The 17,783-nt window shown below is 35.1% G+C and overlaps 1 protein-coding gene across 2 annotated transcripts in view; it reads left to right on the forward strand.

Moving 5' to 3' along the window:
• The window catches only part of PARN (poly(A)-specific ribonuclease), a 187,148-nt gene that overhangs the window by 131,416 nt on the left and 37,949 nt on the right, over positions 1-17,783 (forward strand). For both annotated transcript variants that reach the window (XR_011967137.1, XM_072609539.1), the window contains exon 22: positions 9,523-9,712. Coding sequence is in view for 1 of the 2 variants with exons in the window: in XM_072609539.1 (XP_072465640.1) it covers positions 9,523-9,712 (190 nt within the window). In the remaining variant the exon portion in view is untranslated. The remainder of the gene's footprint in view (positions 1-9,522; positions 9,713-17,783) is intronic.

The raw sequence follows: 17,783 nt of genomic DNA on the forward strand, positions 1-17,783 counted from the left end.
ATTTTCTGGGAGGGAATGCCTATGACAATGATAACGCAAAATATTGAAATTTTGAATTAATGTGCATGGTATCTCTGTAGAGTGGTGATACATTTAAATGCAGTTTTCTATAACTTCTTGAACCCAGGCAGCACATATAAGAATGAATGTTTAAAAAATAATGTGTGATGACATCAGTTAGAGGAAATAAATTAATAAGTAAACCAAGTTGAATTAATATAATATAATTTATTATAATTATAATATATAATATAATGATATATTATATATTATTACATATAATATATAACAATAATAATATAATTGCTTCAGCAATTATAATTTTAATTTGAAATTAACAGTTTTAAAAATATGGGTGTAGCACATCTGTGTAGATAATTTCCATTTCTGTTGTTACCCTTGTGTAAGATTTTGTTAAATTAGACTCATATACAGAATCTTATTATTTTACTTAATCTCCTTTGAACTGTGGTAACATGTAAGACCTACCTACAGTATTATGAAATGAACTGAGAATATCTTTATTTAACATCCTAATTGGGGTTTATATTCAACCCCTTGATCTTCTGACATTGAAGGCTTTGATGGGTATTTCTCTCAGCTTACCAGGTATAAAATGCCAACACTATTCATTTGCCTGATTTTGTACAATTCATATTGAATCCTAATGTTTACACTTTGGGGCGTGTAACTAAAACTAAGTAACTGTATCCTAAGCTATTCTTCACACTTCGTGGTGTGTTTGGTAACATTTAGAAATAATCTTTCTCCAAATTTGTTTCCTTGCCTCCAAATACCAATTTTGTACAGTAAATATTATAGAAGAAAATTCCCTCTTTGCTCTTTGATACAGATACTGTATCAGCTCTCCTCATCCTCTTTTGTTTGCTACGTTATAAGAATGTGTTTTCTGTTAGTATACTCTTTATAAAATTCTGCTATTGGGAAGAAGTTTGAGTAACCTTTGGAGTTCTTTGGAATGATAATTTACCTGTATTTTTGCTTTGCAATCATTGTTTCCTTGTAAATGTTCCAAACCTGTGAAAAGATTCTGTTTTTCCAATTAGAGTTTTTTTCTCATTGATAGGCAAGTACTGTGTCATATACTGCTACCCTCATATGTCCCCATAGGATTTGCAGTAGTGTGTGAATTATTCAGGCCAAAATAAATAATTTATTGACTTAATAAACTTGGTAATCATTTTTTTAAAAAATCTTTTAATTTAACATGTTTTCTTTTTATTGCATTCACTTTTCTTACATGATTAGGCATTGAAAGATTTTGTTGTATGTTCTTTAACTCTTCATTATGCAATCAACATTTATCAAGTTGGATATTAAATGCTTGATGAAGTCTGTTTTTCCAGGTCAGGGTTTGATTATAATCCATAGGCTTTCAGTGGATTTCATGGCATTTGAAGGAAGCCCAGGTCTTTAAATATGTTTGTCCCAATTACTTACATAAGTTTCACAACTTTTTGTGATATGTAGCATGATACTGTGCTATGTTGCAGTAATCTCTCTCTGTTTGGGTATTTCTGTAATTCTAGAATAATTCTTCACAGTATCTCAGATATACTTATCAGAGTCCATCATTCCCTCCATTGGGACACACTGTAAGTTAAAAAAAGGTCCCCAAAACATTTTTTTTGGTTGGATGTTTCACAGTCCAATTAATATTCCCAGGGCTTCTAGACTTAACTGGTTTTTCCAGTCTTTATTATGCCAATCTTGACATCTTTTCCAGGACAAGTTTTTTTTGTTTTTGTTTTTTGTAGCAATGATTTTGTAGCATTTTTTACTGGTTTTCTCATCATTCTTCAATTATCAAGAAGCTTATACTACATAGTAGAAAAATCAGTCAGTAGGTGGTGCAGTGGATGGAGCATTGGGCCTAGAGTCAGGAAGACTCCTTTTCTTAAATTCAAATCTGCCTTCAGATACTTACTAGCTGTGTGATCCTGGGTAAGTCATTTAATCATGATTGCCTCAGTTTCCTCATCTGTAAAATGACCTGGAGAAGAAAATAGCAAAACAAATGGGGTCATGAAGAGTTGGTTGGACATGACTGAAGAAGAACTCAACAAAAAGAAGAGTAAAGAACCCTTGCAGGCACCAGGTCCTTCTAAAAGCCCTCGCTTGTTTTCTTGAGTATTAATCAGACAGCAGTAGCTGGCCAGCTTTTGATGTTACCTTTCATTTTTCCTCTTGCTTTCAAACTTAGCCTTTGGATGTAATGTCCCTGTCTCGTTGTGGGCTTAAAAGATTCAGCTGCTGCAGTGTCTCTGACAGCCATTCAGTCATGCTCCTTAAGACCTATAACTTATACACATTTCCTTGGAGTGATATCTATTCTCAGAAACCACAGAATTTGGAATACAACCGAGGAGAACAATGAGTTACATATGTAGAGCACTGAAGCCAGGGGATTCTGTTTTGTCTGCTCTGGTCAGCCTATAATCAACAGAAGAATACACAAAATAAAACAGTATTAACATTGTTCTGTGTCCCACATAATTCATATATCACTTTGATAGTGCAGTGTTCCGTACCTTAGAGGGACTCAATAAATGCTTGCTAACTATATGTTTAGATATATTATATTTATATATAAACTAAATATTATTAACTTATGCAAATGTAGATTTCCCCAAGGAATGTTTAGGATGTCCTCTTCTTTCCTTCTTCCACCCTCCTGTGAAGAAATCTACCATCAGTTTTACCTGAAAATATTTTTCAAAGTAGCATTTTAATTCACATTGTCAAATTCTGCTGTTGAATGACTTAGGTATTATGCTATAGAGTGATAAATTGGGTGGCAATGACAGCATTCTGATATTCTCTAATGTTACTTGTAGTTAATTTCCCAACTACTCTTAAAATTTTTAAGTTATTCAGTCTTTGTTCCCTTGTGATCTGTTTTGTAACCAGTTTACCTGTCATCTTATTAAATACAAGTAAAGAAATTTATGAAGATTTACTTACTGTTGGAAAATGAGACTCTATTCCTGAAAATGAATCATCCTTCCTTTTTCCTCCAGTGATATTTTTCATTTAGGTGGTTTTAAAGTTTCTATTTCACAGTATGGTGTTTTTGGCTAAATATTATTAACTTGAAAAGTAATTCTCTGCTGAGTAAATTATGTTTCACTTTTATTAGCAAAAACTTCCCCACTAAAACAAAGTATTTTAATTCAGGTATTTAATTGTTTTAATACATTTATGACAAAAGCTTAATTTGGTAATAAATTAATTACTGCATAATGTTACAAATCTAATTATTATCAGTTATCCTATCAGAAAAAAAGAATACAGTGAAAACCTGAAAAATACATTGTTTTATCAACATATTTATTGAAGAGTTATATTCACCATTGGGCTAACTAGTAGCTGGTAATGAATTCTTTGATCATTGAAAACCCTTAAAATAAAGAAAAATATAAAAACTGTAGCCTCAGTCCTTGTGTAGTCCCTTTCTGGGTAAGCAGCAATAGTTTTAAATAGGTAGAAAAGGAGGAAGAATTTGTTGAAGATCACAGTGTTTAGACCATGTATAAACATTAACTTAACTGTTGATTCTCTAAAGTTTAGATCCTTGTCTAGTGAGCAGTGAGTGGACATGCTCTTGTAATTATCAAGAAGCTTTAACTGCCTGCTGTATGTTAATTACTATTAGTGCTGTAAGCTAGGGATACAGATGGGAATGGGAAAGTCCACTTTTACCAGATCGTAGAATAATGAAGAAATGTGAGCATGAGCCAGATTGTGAAAGGCTTTAAATACCTAACAGAGAAAATTGTATTTTATCCTCCAGGCAGAATGGAGCCACTCAACCTTCTTGAACAAGAGAATAATAGTTAGACTTGGGCTTTAGTATCACTTTTTGTTGGCTTTGCGAAGAGGAGGGAGCTCAGTTAGGAGGCTGTTGCAGTAATCTGAGAAGTGACGAAGGCTTGAATTAGGGTAACAGCCAAGAGAACAGAGAAACAAACGTGAGAGGATGTAGGGAGGTAGAGTTGACATGACTTGGCAATTGATTGGTTCTGGCGTCTGATTAATAGTGAAGTGTCTAGGGTGACTTTGAGTTATGAAACTGGATAACTGGGTGGATAAAGATGCCCTTGACAATAATAGGGGATTTTTGAGGAGTAATAGGTTTGTGGGGGAAGATACAAAGTTCTGTTTTGGCCATACTGAGTTTGAGATACCAGTGGGACACACATTATCCAATAGGTGATTAATGATATGGAACTAGATCTAGAGAGAATAGGGCTAGACATGTAGATTTACATAAAGATGGTAGCTGAACGTGTGACTGAAAACATCACAGAAAGATAAGTCTTATATCAATATTAACATTCTTATTACTAATAAAAGTGGAGGTCAGAAGGAAGTTAAAGCTAAATGAAATGATGTCACACTGGTTCTTTCTAAAGGCAGATAAAGGCACCAGAAAAACCATTTCATGGGACTCTTCATCTCAGACTGAATTCAATACTTTTAATACGTGTAAATCACTAGTTTTGTACATGAACTGTTGGGTTCCTGAAAGGGGCAAAAAAATAACTTTTGGAAAAAAAACTGATAAAAATCAGAAAGACTCAGATAAAATGTTAAGATAAAACAGATTGTCCCAAAGACCAATTAAAGAACCACCCCCTCTGCTGATCACATGGCTTTGAAGATACAACAATGCCTGAGGTAATGATAGCTGTGGGGCATTGTGGTCCATCAGTTTATTTACATGGAGTTTATAGATGGGGAAAAATTGACTTCGTAATTTTGTAACATCAGAGTTTATCTGTGGCAGAAAACATAGCTTTTTCTCCACCCTACTCCTAGCAGCACCCAGAGTGCTTTAAAACATAATTTCTTTTCTTATTTAGCAGACTACAATGTCATTATTCAGACATGCAAGAGAATGTATAGAATTAATAAGCAAATCTCATGAAATAAGATCAGAAAATTGTAACTCTTATGATAGTCTTATAAACACTTCTTTCTCTTACTATACCTGTATATCTGATATGTGCATAAATATATCTCATGTCTGCTTATCTAAATATATGCATGTTATATTTTTGAATTAGGTACATAATGAAAGAAGTGGTTAAATGTTATTTCTGCACAAGGCATAAATTTAGGAGTTTATTCTCTCAAGATTGTTTTTTGTTTAACTATTATCTACATGTATAAATTTCTTTAATTGATAATATAACCTTACTGATTTGCTATTCCCTATATTTTACATGAGTTGACAAAAAAATTTTTTTGTCTTTGTATGGTTGAGTGATCTAAAAGAAATGTGAAACGATATGTCTGTTTAATCTAGTAATGGTTGAAGGGAGGGGAAATGGTAGTCAGTATTTTTTTAAATATAAGGGATGTTTATAGTGACTATTATTATTTTTCTTGAGTCTTTGCTCTACTATACATCCCAAGAATCTACCATCATTTCTATTTTGGGTGACATTTTAAGAAACTATTACTCTATCACAACCTGTCATCTTCACACACAATTATATGTTATGTGAGAGAAACATTGCCAAGTCTTCACCAAATGAATTAGATGCTTTTCAAAGTAGGTTCTTCTTTAAGGAACTTGAGCATCTACCATCAAATGCTGACCATCTGCCTGTATATTGCCACAGAGTTGAGAGCTGAAAATGACAGTGTAGTAAAGTAGCACTGGCCCTAACTGGGTGGAGTTAAATGCCATTTTAGGAGCCTTCAAAGCAGATGCTGCTCTCTGCCATATTTCTGGCTGAAGAAATTGACTTTACCATCATTGTTAATTAAAGGCAGCCCTTATTGAGGGTGGGGCTTGCATTGGGAAATTGGAAAGGGGAGACTCTTGCATATGTAGACCCTGATACTGTAAAACACCAACTAGATTATTAAGCTAACAATTCACTCTAGTGTTTCTTATAAGTAAAAAAAAGTGCATAGACTCTCAAACTTATATTTTTTGTGTTCACATGGGTTCACATGTAAAAGAACTCCCTTGAAAATGTATACATCAAAATTAGGTAAGGTCAGTCATCTGCTTAGAATATTTCAATCATTCCATATTGCCTTTTTGTTGGTTTATATTCCCTTTCCTGATATTCAAGGTCCTTCACAATCTTACTTTTTTAGCTTTATCTTATGCCTTTCTCTTTAGTCTGTGCTGTAGCTAAACTGAAGTGCTCTCATATATTACTGGTACTTTCTCACATCCTCATGTATATCTTGAACATCTCTCTCCCTTCCACTTCTGCTATTTCTTACCTATCTTTTTTAAAGCTCATTTAAAATGCCAGTACCTCCTTGATCTCCTAAATCAAGAATAAATTTCCATTTATGTATCTTAAATAACATGTTTAGGGCTCTTCTCACAAAATTTAATGTATTATTTTGTACTATAATTATTTGTTTCTGTGTCATGTCCTCCTGCTAAACTCCATTCTATATGTAAGCAGTAACCATTTCTTAATCTAAACTTTTTCTCCCCTCACCTGATGCTCTACACAAAATTGGTGAACAGAAAATATTTGTTGAATTTGGATTTGAATTATTTTACTTGCTGTCAGTAGATGGTTAGAGTTGCATGTGACCTGAAGTTTTTCCCTTAGTGGGTAAGCCACTTATACCACTTACATAATTTCATTAGAAATTGAAAATGATGCTAGATATTGATAAGTTTCCTGAGATTATGGAAGTAATGGTGTGGAAAAGTTTTTGTTGCTGTGGAAGTTTCATAAGTCATTAAATCTGTTTCAGAGGTCTGTAGACTGAAAGGTAAAATGTTCCTAGTTTAGCGAGGAAAGCTTGATAAAATCCCCATTCCAGCAGTACTATTATCATTTATAAGATTTTATTTGTGTGTCAGTAAAGATCACTGTCATGAGATAGTGTCTTTTTAAGCTAAGGCCCAATTTATGCTATTCATGTTGAAAGTGGACTATGAAGTACCTCTTAGATTTTTAAGACAAGTAACACTGAAATATTTTTTAAATGAGAAATTTAACTCGTAAAAATGAAATTGTCTTAGAAAAAATGATAAATGCAAATAGAAGACATGGACACTTAGTGAGAGAAATAGCATTGACTTTTGTAATATATAGGGAAAAGTCTCTAGCGATCATTAATATACCATGTTTCCAAACTGTTTTTGAGAAGTATAACCAGAAAATAGCCTTGAATCATTTCATCAACTGATTTGTAAAAGGTTAGAATGTGACTGAGCCATCTGTAGTACACTCTTTTAAACAGTCAGGCTGGAAACAGGGGAGGACATCAGTTGACAGCCAATTTATTTTGCTGATTCATCCATTAGAGTGATGGCAATGGGCCAAAGCTTGGCTTGCAGATTAAAAGCTGTGAGCTGCAAAGCTGCTGGGACTTGAAGGAATGTTGGTAAATTGTTGCTGTGCAAAGGCCAGAAATGAAAGTATGCTGTTCATTCCTTCCCTTCCATCTCACCTTTTCTTTTTAAATGATTCTAGTACTCCATATGTTGAGATAAATCTCTTCTCTGTAGAGAAGCAGTTGTTTGTTATGTGCAGTCCAAATAGTCAAGAGGTAAATTATTGGGAATAATATTATTTATTAAGATATCAAGTTGGCTCATTAATGAGCCTATTATTATCTTTACGTAAAATATTGACTCAAACCTGCTTTATTTCCTCTGTAACCAAAATTAATCTTGAGAAAAAGATTATTGCAATCGTTTTCAGACACACTTGCAAAGTAAACCTGCTGAGTGAAGTAATGAGACTTAAAGAAAAAATTCAGGAAAGTTTCTTTTGCCAAGAAGCAATGTGGAAGGCATAATGATTATAGAATCAGTGGTTTCTCATCACCTTGAGAAAATAAACCCTTTCACAACACAAATCATGCTTACAGGGAATTTACTTTAAATATATTTTAGTGTAGATTATATATTTGAAACCATAGTTAGTTGGAAAAAGGAAAACTAATAGCATTCACTGGAGAATAAATTTTTTAAGAGAGAGACAAGATCTGTGTGATATCAGTAATTTCCCTTTCAGTTTTGGTCTACTGAGATAAAGTATATCAAATGACTGTCTCTTAAATGTTTTATCTCCTTTCCAATGAAGCTGGCAGGTTCTGGCACACTTTTTAATAATTGACTGTCCTGTTGGAAATTTCAATGTACAGAAACTTTTAAGATTCTGAGATTTTACTTTAGAGTGTGTTCTGAATACATTTGATAAGTACAGATAACTTTGCTAATTTGAACAAGTTGGTGAAAGTATGAGGCATAAGACTTTTTAAGAGAAAGTTAACTATCATTTTTATCATAATTAATTACTCATATTTGGCATAGGGCACATAGACTGAACTCCTGAACCAATGCTATGTTTCAGAATTTCAGTGTTCCCTCAACCCTACCCTACACGAACACCTTCAAAGCTTCAGGTAGACCTGAGCCACCTAGATGAAAATTTTTTTTAAAAATCAGGTGTTTTTTTAAAAATTCTTATCTACATGTATAAATTTCTATTATTTGTATAAATAAATGGAACATCTCCTTCATACACCTGCTCTTCTAACAGTCTCTAGTATGGCAGCAGGCAGCTGCTTTGAAAGCTCTGAATGAAGATAAATACTTACCATCCCCTTGATAATTCCTCCTGCTCCTCTTTCTGTAGTGTTTTTTTGAATTGCCCGGACACCAAGACTGCCTTGGAAGAAGGAAAGGCTTTTATTCTCCCACCTAAACATTTTTAGTTACTGGTACTGGGCTGGAAGAGAAGCAGAAACATGCAGGAGGGTAGTAGTTAAGCAGTACCCATCTGTCAGATCTTTTATTCCTTTTCTCTGATAGTTTTGTAGCCCCATAATGTCCAGAGACCACATAGAGGAGGAAGTGGCAGCACAGTATGTGGTTTATGTTTTGGAGTTGAAAGTGACACAAAGTCAACATAGGGAAGCCAGAGCATAACTATAGCCCTTTATGTCCAGGTGCTGATGGGTGGGGTAGGGATGAGAACTAGCAGGTCTGAAGAGTAAAGAGAGAAATGTGTAAGAAAGAGAGGACTTAGCTGATTATTATAAATCTTTAATATACCAAGTCTATGATAATTATGTTTTATTGTATTTGACCTGAGGAGGGAATCAAACATTTATTCAGGGCCTGCCATGTGCCAGACATTGTACTAAGTGCTTTTAAAAAATATGATCTCATTTGATCCTCAAAATAACCTTGAGAGGTAGGAGCTATTATTATCCCCATTTTATAGTTGGGGAAACTGAGGCAGACAGATTCAGGTGACTTGCTCATGGTCACATAGCCAGGGAACATCTGAAGGCAGATGTGAGTCCAGGTCTTCCTGGTTCAAAGACTTGCACTCTAGCTGTTGTGCCACTTTGCAGAGGCTGTGTTAGCTTTTACTACTAAGGTTTTATACTTTTCAAACTAATAACATTTTCTGTGTTTTATGTATATTAGAAGAAGAAAGAGATATTATTTCTGGTATAAATTCAATTTTTATGTAAAGACTTTTTTTTTTGTAGCTGTCAATACCAGCAAGTATGCGGAAAGTTATCGAATCCAGACTTATGCTGAGTATGTTGAAAAGAAACATATGGATAAACAGAACAAGAGAAAATGGACAGAAAATAGTTGGAAGGAGGTTGAAAGAAAGCGGTTAAAAACTCAGTGCACATCATATAGCCCACAGAGTCGGTACTACTGTGTTAACAGGTAAGAAATGTTTGGTAGTAAACTCTTAGTAAATATGATGTAAATTGAATTTATTAAATTAGTATTGGATAGAAGAGGTAAAAATGACCTTTGTGTCAGTTTTTCTTCTTGTTCCTCATAGAATTCTAGATGCAAGCACTGACTTTTGAGGAAAAATTTGTTTTCCCACTTAGCTAGATCATGAAAACAGTACTCCCAAGGCTTCAAACCTCCAGCAGAGTTCCAAAGCTACTTGTGAACAAATAGTATTACTACTACCTAATGAATATCTGAAGTATTCATATTATAGACAGTTTTAGTGAAATCCTAAACTATTTTTACATTTCTCACCAGTCATACAGATAAATTGTGTACACTTCAGTATGAAAATCCAGTTCTTTTTTTTATTATGTTCTGAGCATGTAGAACAATGAAGCACTAAAATAATCTGTAAGCTCATCAGAATCTTCTGCCCCGCTTGTTGCCATATGACTGTGCCTAAAAGAACAGTGTTGGGCTAGCCTGAAGGCAAAAACAGTTGGTTTAAACTTTGGTTTAGAAGGTAGGGACTAGAATTTGGCACATGTTATTGTTTTATATCTCCTCCTTCCGTATCCTGAATTGCTTCTTAGAGTTGGAAACAAGATACTGGATTGGGGATTTTCTTCTACAGCTTTGGTAGGAAATGTATCAATCTGAATTTGTTCCCGGACTCCTCATGCTAGACATAGTAAAGGTGTTTAAAATTAGACTTGAATTAATCATAAAAGAGTATAGTCTACCTCTCACAGAGTAAAGAGAGTTTTTTTCATGTTCTTTGTGCTCTTTGTGTTTATCTGTTAATCACTTTCTTTGAGAGTTTAATAAAAAATAAAAGATCATATGCTGAAGTCCATTAGTGTGAGACTATATTACTGTAATATGACTAGATGTTACACTAACTATGGAATGAAAGATTGGAGAGAAAACTTAAAAGTTTAAGCAGTTGTGATTTAGAAAGTCACTCAATTTTCCCTGGCTGTGTGGTTGGCAAGCTGATAGCTGCAAATGTGACTTGCTTTAAATTACCTTTAGAGAATTGGCTTTGAGATCTAGCTAAAGCCACTCATGCCATCTTAGCCTTTGCTCTTAGCATCTAGAATTGCTAATACAGATAGATTTCTGTCACTTCTCTTGTTTGTATCTATATTGTTGGTAGCTTGTATCTTCTTTCAGTAATAGAATCAATGTCCAAAATTGCATAAGGATTTGTACTTGACAACTGGAAAAAAATGTAGGGCTTATGCTTTAGGGAAACTGGCCTGGAAGTGAATTTGTCTGGATAGGAAAAAACGAGAATTGGTCCAAAAATGCCCTGAAATCCAAACTCAAATAAATAATGTATATATAAAATATTTTCTGTAGAATTGAATGTAGATAAACTAATGGAATTAGGTATATTTTATAATTATAGGAAATAATTTTCCAAAGTCAATTTGACATTTATACAAATGCTTATCCAACACTATGGAGTATTTGGTATTTGATTTAGTTTGGCTACCCATAAACACTTCCTTGGTGTAGTTTCTTGTTTCTAGCCTTTCTTACCTTCCTTCTTGTAATCCTGAAGTTGTAAAACTTCCTAGAAAATTGAAAAGCGCCTGGGTATTACTAATCATGACACATTTGCTAAATTATATATCAAATTTATTTGCTTTGGACTAGTAGTTTTCTAAAGTAGCTGTGTGATTTGCAGTTGGATATGGATAAAGTCCAATTACAAAGTTCTGCAAAACAAAGTTATTTCCAAGTCTTATAGAAGAAAAATAACGCTTTATTGAACTGGTTACAGTAAATAGTCCTATGAAATATGTACTTTCTTTGATCCCCATATACTTGAAGTCACTGTTTAAAAAAAAATCTTTTTATTTGCTGTTTGCATATTTGTTCAGTCATCAGGCTTCAGTTTCCTCAACCCTATAATAAAGGAGTTGGACCAAGATACTTTGTAGCTCTAAAATTATGAATCAAATTGAAATTATTTTTTGACTCTTCTCAACATTTATCATCTTAGCACTTCAGTCAATAAAAAAAGAAGCCCACCTGAACTCCCAGACCACTGAGAAAAACTATAACTCAGGAACCCAGAAAGTGAATACACACCCACTCATATACACACAGTTTTGTGTTCTGATTTGAAACAAGCCCTTTACTTATTAATTTGCTGGGGAGACAGTATAGTGTGATGGAAAGAGCACTGGATTTAGAATTAGTGGACCTAGGGTTGAGTCCTGGATCCTGGACCATTTACTTTGCTTCAGAGCTTCAGTTTTTTTCTTCTGTAAATTAGGATAAAAATACTTGTACTGTCTCTTTCCACTGGATTTTTGTGAGAACATAGGCTGGGAGTTGATTTTTAACACATTCTATTCAGTTTTATCAGATTCTTTTAAAATACATATTCCATGGAGGTTTGTAAAAAGAACTTTACATTATAATAATGTTTGCATGTGCATGTGCGTGCGTAAGGAACAAATCCTACACAGACTTACGTGAAATTTCCCAATGAGAAGGCCAGGCAGTTGTATCAAAATAGATTTGGAGAAGCTGGCTTTAAAAATTGGAATTGGATTACACACACACACACACACACACACACACGCATCATGCACGCATGTACATGTAAATCTAATTGAGAATGTGATATTCAAGTTTATTTAAAATCTTAAATTTATTGATGACATTCTTTCTGTTCAGTCATTAATATACTTACTGAGAAGCATCTGTGGTGCTTTTTAATTTGGTAGCCTTCCTGTTCATGCCAGTTTTCTTTCCAATTACACATTCCTTCTACCCAAATTAGCATGATCTGTAGTATCTTTTGATAAACATAACTTTTATAAGCTGCTTGCCTTCAGTTTTCCCTGCGCTATGCTTAATAATTCATTTTATTTTCCTTGAGATTGGGAGTGATTTTGTCTTATGTATCGTGGGATGTAACTTTATTTGAGATCCCTTAACATAATTTCATTTACCGTTGTCTATAGAGATAAGCAACTATTCTTTTTTTTTTTTTCCTTTCTTCATGTTTATGGGCTTAGCAACATTTATCACCTACTTAGTCTTATTTTTCCCTCCCTTCTAAATTTTGGAAGGAAGTAATCTTTACTCTCTCTTTCCTTTCTCAATCCCCATCCCTCTTTCCCCAAGCACCTTCCATCTTCATTTCTACTTCCTAGCTTTCCTGACATCCTTCAAGTGTCAGCTAAAGCCCTACCTTCTTTTTTTGATCCACCTTACTACTTTCCCTCTGTTGATTATCTCCAGATTGTCCTTATGTTTCCTATTTGTACATAATTGTTTGCATATTGTCTTCCCAACTAGACTGTAAGCTTCTTGAGAGCAGGGGTTGTCGTTTGCCTTTTTTTATATCCCCAGTGCTTAGAACAGTATCTCGTGCATAGTAGGAGCTTAGAAAAGCACTCGTGCTGGTGAACTTGCAGGTATGTGCTCCTCCACCCACCACCACCTTCCAGAGCTCCTTAGGAACATCTTGGGAGTGGCTATAGTGGGAATCAGTGAATTATATACTTAACCGAACACATATTTGCCTCAAAGAGGGATTGATATGTGCTGATTTTGCTCTTGTATGCTTCTTTCTTAGCTGTGTTAGATGTTTACAAAATGGGAAGCTGAGAAAGTCAGAAGATCTGATTCCTTTTAAGCTATCTATTCATACTTCCAACAAGCACATTAAGCACTTATTGTCTACCAGGTGCTCTGGTAGTTGCTTGGTATGCAAAGACAAAAATAAGAATAGACACTTCCCTTAAGAAACTTATATTCTGTGAGAAGAAGCACTATGTACACTTGTAAGGAGATATGTAATACATGCAAAATAAATACAAATAATTTCAGTGGGGAGGCAACTGGGGAATCAAGGAAAGGCCTTATGTAGGAGGTGGCGTTAGAGTGAAGAATACTAGGGATTCTGAGAGGTGCAGTTTTGATGCAGGACATTCCAGGCATGGGCACAGCCAATTGCAAAGGTGTGGATTGCTAAGATTTAGGGATATAAAGAAAGGCAAAAACAGCCTTTATCCTCAAGGAGCTTATATTCTAATAGGGATGAAACATGTAAATAAATATGTACACACAGAAACACCAATTAAGAGCTTTCATAATAGTCCAGATGGGAAGAGATGAAGCCCAGAACTAGTGTGGTGGCTCTGTGAGTGGAAAGAGGGAGTCAAATATGAAAGCTGTGAAAGCATTGATGATGTCTTGCCTTGTCTTAACTCCAGGCAGCCACTCCCAATTCCTTCAAGATTCTTGAGCATCTTGCTTACCTTCCTCTGAACAGAAAAATTGGAGCTAGTGAAGGAAGAGTTCAAGGCAAGAAATGTAGATTTGGGAGTATCCACACTATAGTTCGTAATGGAAGTTGTAATTCTGAATAAGCCATCTAAGGGGAAAAGTATAGTGGTTGGGCTAAATAAAGGCTGTCTGTGATTTTGGTAAGTCATTCAGTCTCTCCAAAATTTCCAAGAAAATTCTGAGTCACACACTAATTTTCTTTCTGCTTCTCTTTCTCCCATCTTGAGCAACTTCTCTAATACTTTAAATCTTCCATAGGTTATCTAATATGAACTTCCATTCTGACTTTCAGTTTAATAAGCCAGTAAAATGTTTCCACATCAATCAATCAGTCAACGTTAAGTACCTCCTATATGCCAGGCACTGTACTGAAAAGAGGCAAAACATTGTCTATGCCCTCAAAGAGCTCACAATCTAATGGGGGAGAGAGACAGCATGCAAATAAATATATACAAAGGAAACTACATAATAGGATAAATAGAAAATGGCAAAGAGAAGACACTGGGGAAAGGCTTACTGTAAAAGATGGGATTTTAGTTGGGACCTAAAGGAAGTTGGAGTGCAGGAGAGAGCATGTCAGGCGTGGGAGACAGATAGAGAAATGTCCAGAGCCAGAGAGATGGAGTATAATGCTGGCAGAAGAGCCCAGAGGCTAGTGTCACTGCATCAGAGAGTACATGGTGGGGAGTAAGGTATAAGACTGGAAGGAGAAAGCTAGGTTATAAAAGGCTTTGGATGCCAAACAGAACATTCTTATATTTGATCTTAGAGGCCACAGGGAGCTGCTGGAGTTTATTGAGTAGAGAGAGAGGGTGAAATGATCAGATCTGTGCTTTAGGAAAATCACTTTAGTGACTGAATGCAGGATAGATTGGAGTGCAGAGATACTTGAGGCAGGCAGATCCATCAGAAGGTTTTTATAATAGTCCAGGTATGAGGTGATGAGGGCCTACACTAGAGTGGTGGCAGTCTCAGAAGAGAAAAGAGGACATATTAAGAGATTTTACCTCATTGGAGATAATATTCTGGAGGGAACCACCAGAGTTTATTTGGGGGGAAGAGATGTCATGCTTAGAAAATCACTCCAGAAGCTGAGTGGAAGATGGGTTGGAGTGGGAAGAGACTTCAGGCAGAGAATCCAACCACCAGGCTATTGCAATATTCCAGGCATGAAGTGATGAGGACCTGCACCAGTGTGGCAGCTGTAAGTAGAGAGAAAGGGACATAGACAAAAGATGTTGTGAAGGTAGAAACGACAATACTTAGCAACAAATTGGATGTGTAGACTAAATATGAGAGGGGAATCAAGAGTGATAGCAAGATTGTGAGCCTAGGTGACTGAGAATGATGGTACCCTTGATCTTATTAGGGATGTTGAGAAGAAGGCGGCTTCAGTGGGAAATGGATTGTGTTGTAGACACACTAAATTTGAGATGGCTGCAGGATACCCAGTTTGAGATATCTGAAAGGCAATTATTGATATGAAGCTGGATCTGAGGAAGAAGGAACTCAGAAAGGAGAGCCTCTAGGAGAAGAGGGTGATCAAATTTCAAGGGCTGCAGAAAGGGGAAGGATGAGATTGAAAAGGGCATTGGATTTGGGATTTAAGAGATCATGGATAACTTTGGAGAAAGCAATTTCAGTTGAATGATGAGGACTTGGAAGCCAAATTGCATAGAGTTTAGAATTTAGTGAGAGTTAAAGAAAGTAGAGACAATGAACATAGATGACTTTATCAAGGAGTTTAACTGAGAATGGGAGAAGAGATAGAAGGCAGTAACAAACAGACATGCTCAAATCAAGTGAGGGTTTTTTAAGGATGGGAGAGGCATAGGCATATTTATAGTTAGAAAGCAGCCACTAGATATGAAGAGATTGAAAATAAGTGATAGAGTGCAGATGAAAAAAGGGACTGCATCCTGGGGAAGATCAGATGGGATTGGAAGAATATGTATAATAATTTACTTTGGCAAAAGGAAAGGCTATCTTTTTATGTAATATGGGGGGAGGATATATGTGCATTGAGGACATATGTAAGATGAGGAAAGAAGAGGGAACTTTTGGCAAATGGACCCAAGTTTTTTCAGTGAATTATAAGGTGAGGCCCTAAACTTAAGAGAATGGAGAAAGGGATAGCCAGGGAGGCTTGAGGAGGAATGAAAATTACATTGCTGAGCTGAAGCAATATACCACATGTAAGTACCTACAAAATACATACAATGTGATTTCTGGAGGAGGGCCTAACAGTAATAGTGACTTTGGTGAGGAACTAATGTAGAGAGCAGGATAGTGTAAAAGGATTGCTTCTCTGCAGTGACCAAACACAGCTGAGATTATGAAAAATAAATTTGTGTGGATCCAGTCAGTGTGGTTCCAGTCAGCAGTAGATAGTGGGAGTAATCCAAGATTGGAGTTTGACAAGTTATGTTCAGGGGGCCAAGGTACTTGTGTAGAGGATAGTGTCAAGCTGAACTTATTCAGCAAAGAATTAAGAATGTAGCCAATGCAATGATGATTGCCTTGGGAAGAACTAAGGCAGGGAGGAATTCAGGTCATAAGAAAGATGAAGAATGGGATTTAGATGTCATAAGGCAGAGAAAAAAAAGAAAGAATGATAAAAGATTATAGTCAGTAAAGATTAGTTGTGACTACTCAGTACCTAACTAAGGATTTAACTGTAGCCATTTTTTTAGATGATGGCAGCTCAGGTGCTTGTCCTTATATTCAATATTATTTTGCTTCAATTAATTTGTACAACTAATCCACTGAGCAAGCACTTGTTGTCCTTATGCTGTTATGAAAATGGAAAAATATGCTCAGGAATTGAAAAAGACAACTCATATGACCTCTAATATCTGATCCTCAATTTAGAACCTCAATTCTTTCCCTAAAAAGAAAGTGACAAAAGGAGTTAACAAGAATCATTTTTTAAATGATATACATTCATACAAATGATATACATTCATATAAAGATTTGCATGTCATTTTAGTGAAAATCAGTTTTATTTCCTCATGTGGCAGAACATGTTTATCCTAAGCAGAAAAAGTGCTAAAAATACAGATTCCAGTTGGGTGTCTGTCACCTTGAATATAGACATCGTGGATGCTAATTAAAGGTAAAGGTACTTACTTATATTTTTTTAATTAAAAATTGTTGTAGTAAGAATCAAGGAGGGATGTAGACACTCCTATAGACCTTTCGAATGATCCAGGTTCTCCTGAAACATTAACAGTAGAGACATGAGATCCATTTAGATTTCTGTGAATGTTTAAATATGATCTTTAAGCTGTTGGTGACCATCTTAATAAAATGTACCTGAATGGATAAATTAGAGTATTTAAATTCTGACCCAAAAGACCAACCTGATATTTAAAATCTCATGAATTCTAATAGAAAAAAGTGTTATACAGTTGCCACATATTAGTTCATGTTTCATATACAGTGTCCCAAAAGTCTAACTGCATTTTAAATCCGTTGATAGTTTAAAACTGCACTAAAGATTGAGACATACTTTTTTTCATATTATTTTTTTGGGGGGGGCAACATGGCTAATATGGAAATATGTTTTGCATAGCTTCACATGTATAATGAGTATCATATTGCTTTCTCAATGGGTAGGGGCGAGATTCTATGGAGGAAGAGAATTTGGAACTCAAAAATTTATTTTTGTTTGAAATTTCAGAATGCACATGATAATTTTGAAGTTTAGAGCCCCTTTCAAGTTGGGTGTGAATA

Source organism: Notamacropus eugenii, chromosome 1, assembly GCF_028372415.1.
Source record: "Notamacropus eugenii isolate mMacEug1 chromosome 1, mMacEug1.pri_v2, whole genome shotgun sequence".
NCBI classification, from domain to species: Eukaryota; Metazoa; Chordata; class Mammalia; order Diprotodontia; family Macropodidae; genus Notamacropus; species Notamacropus eugenii.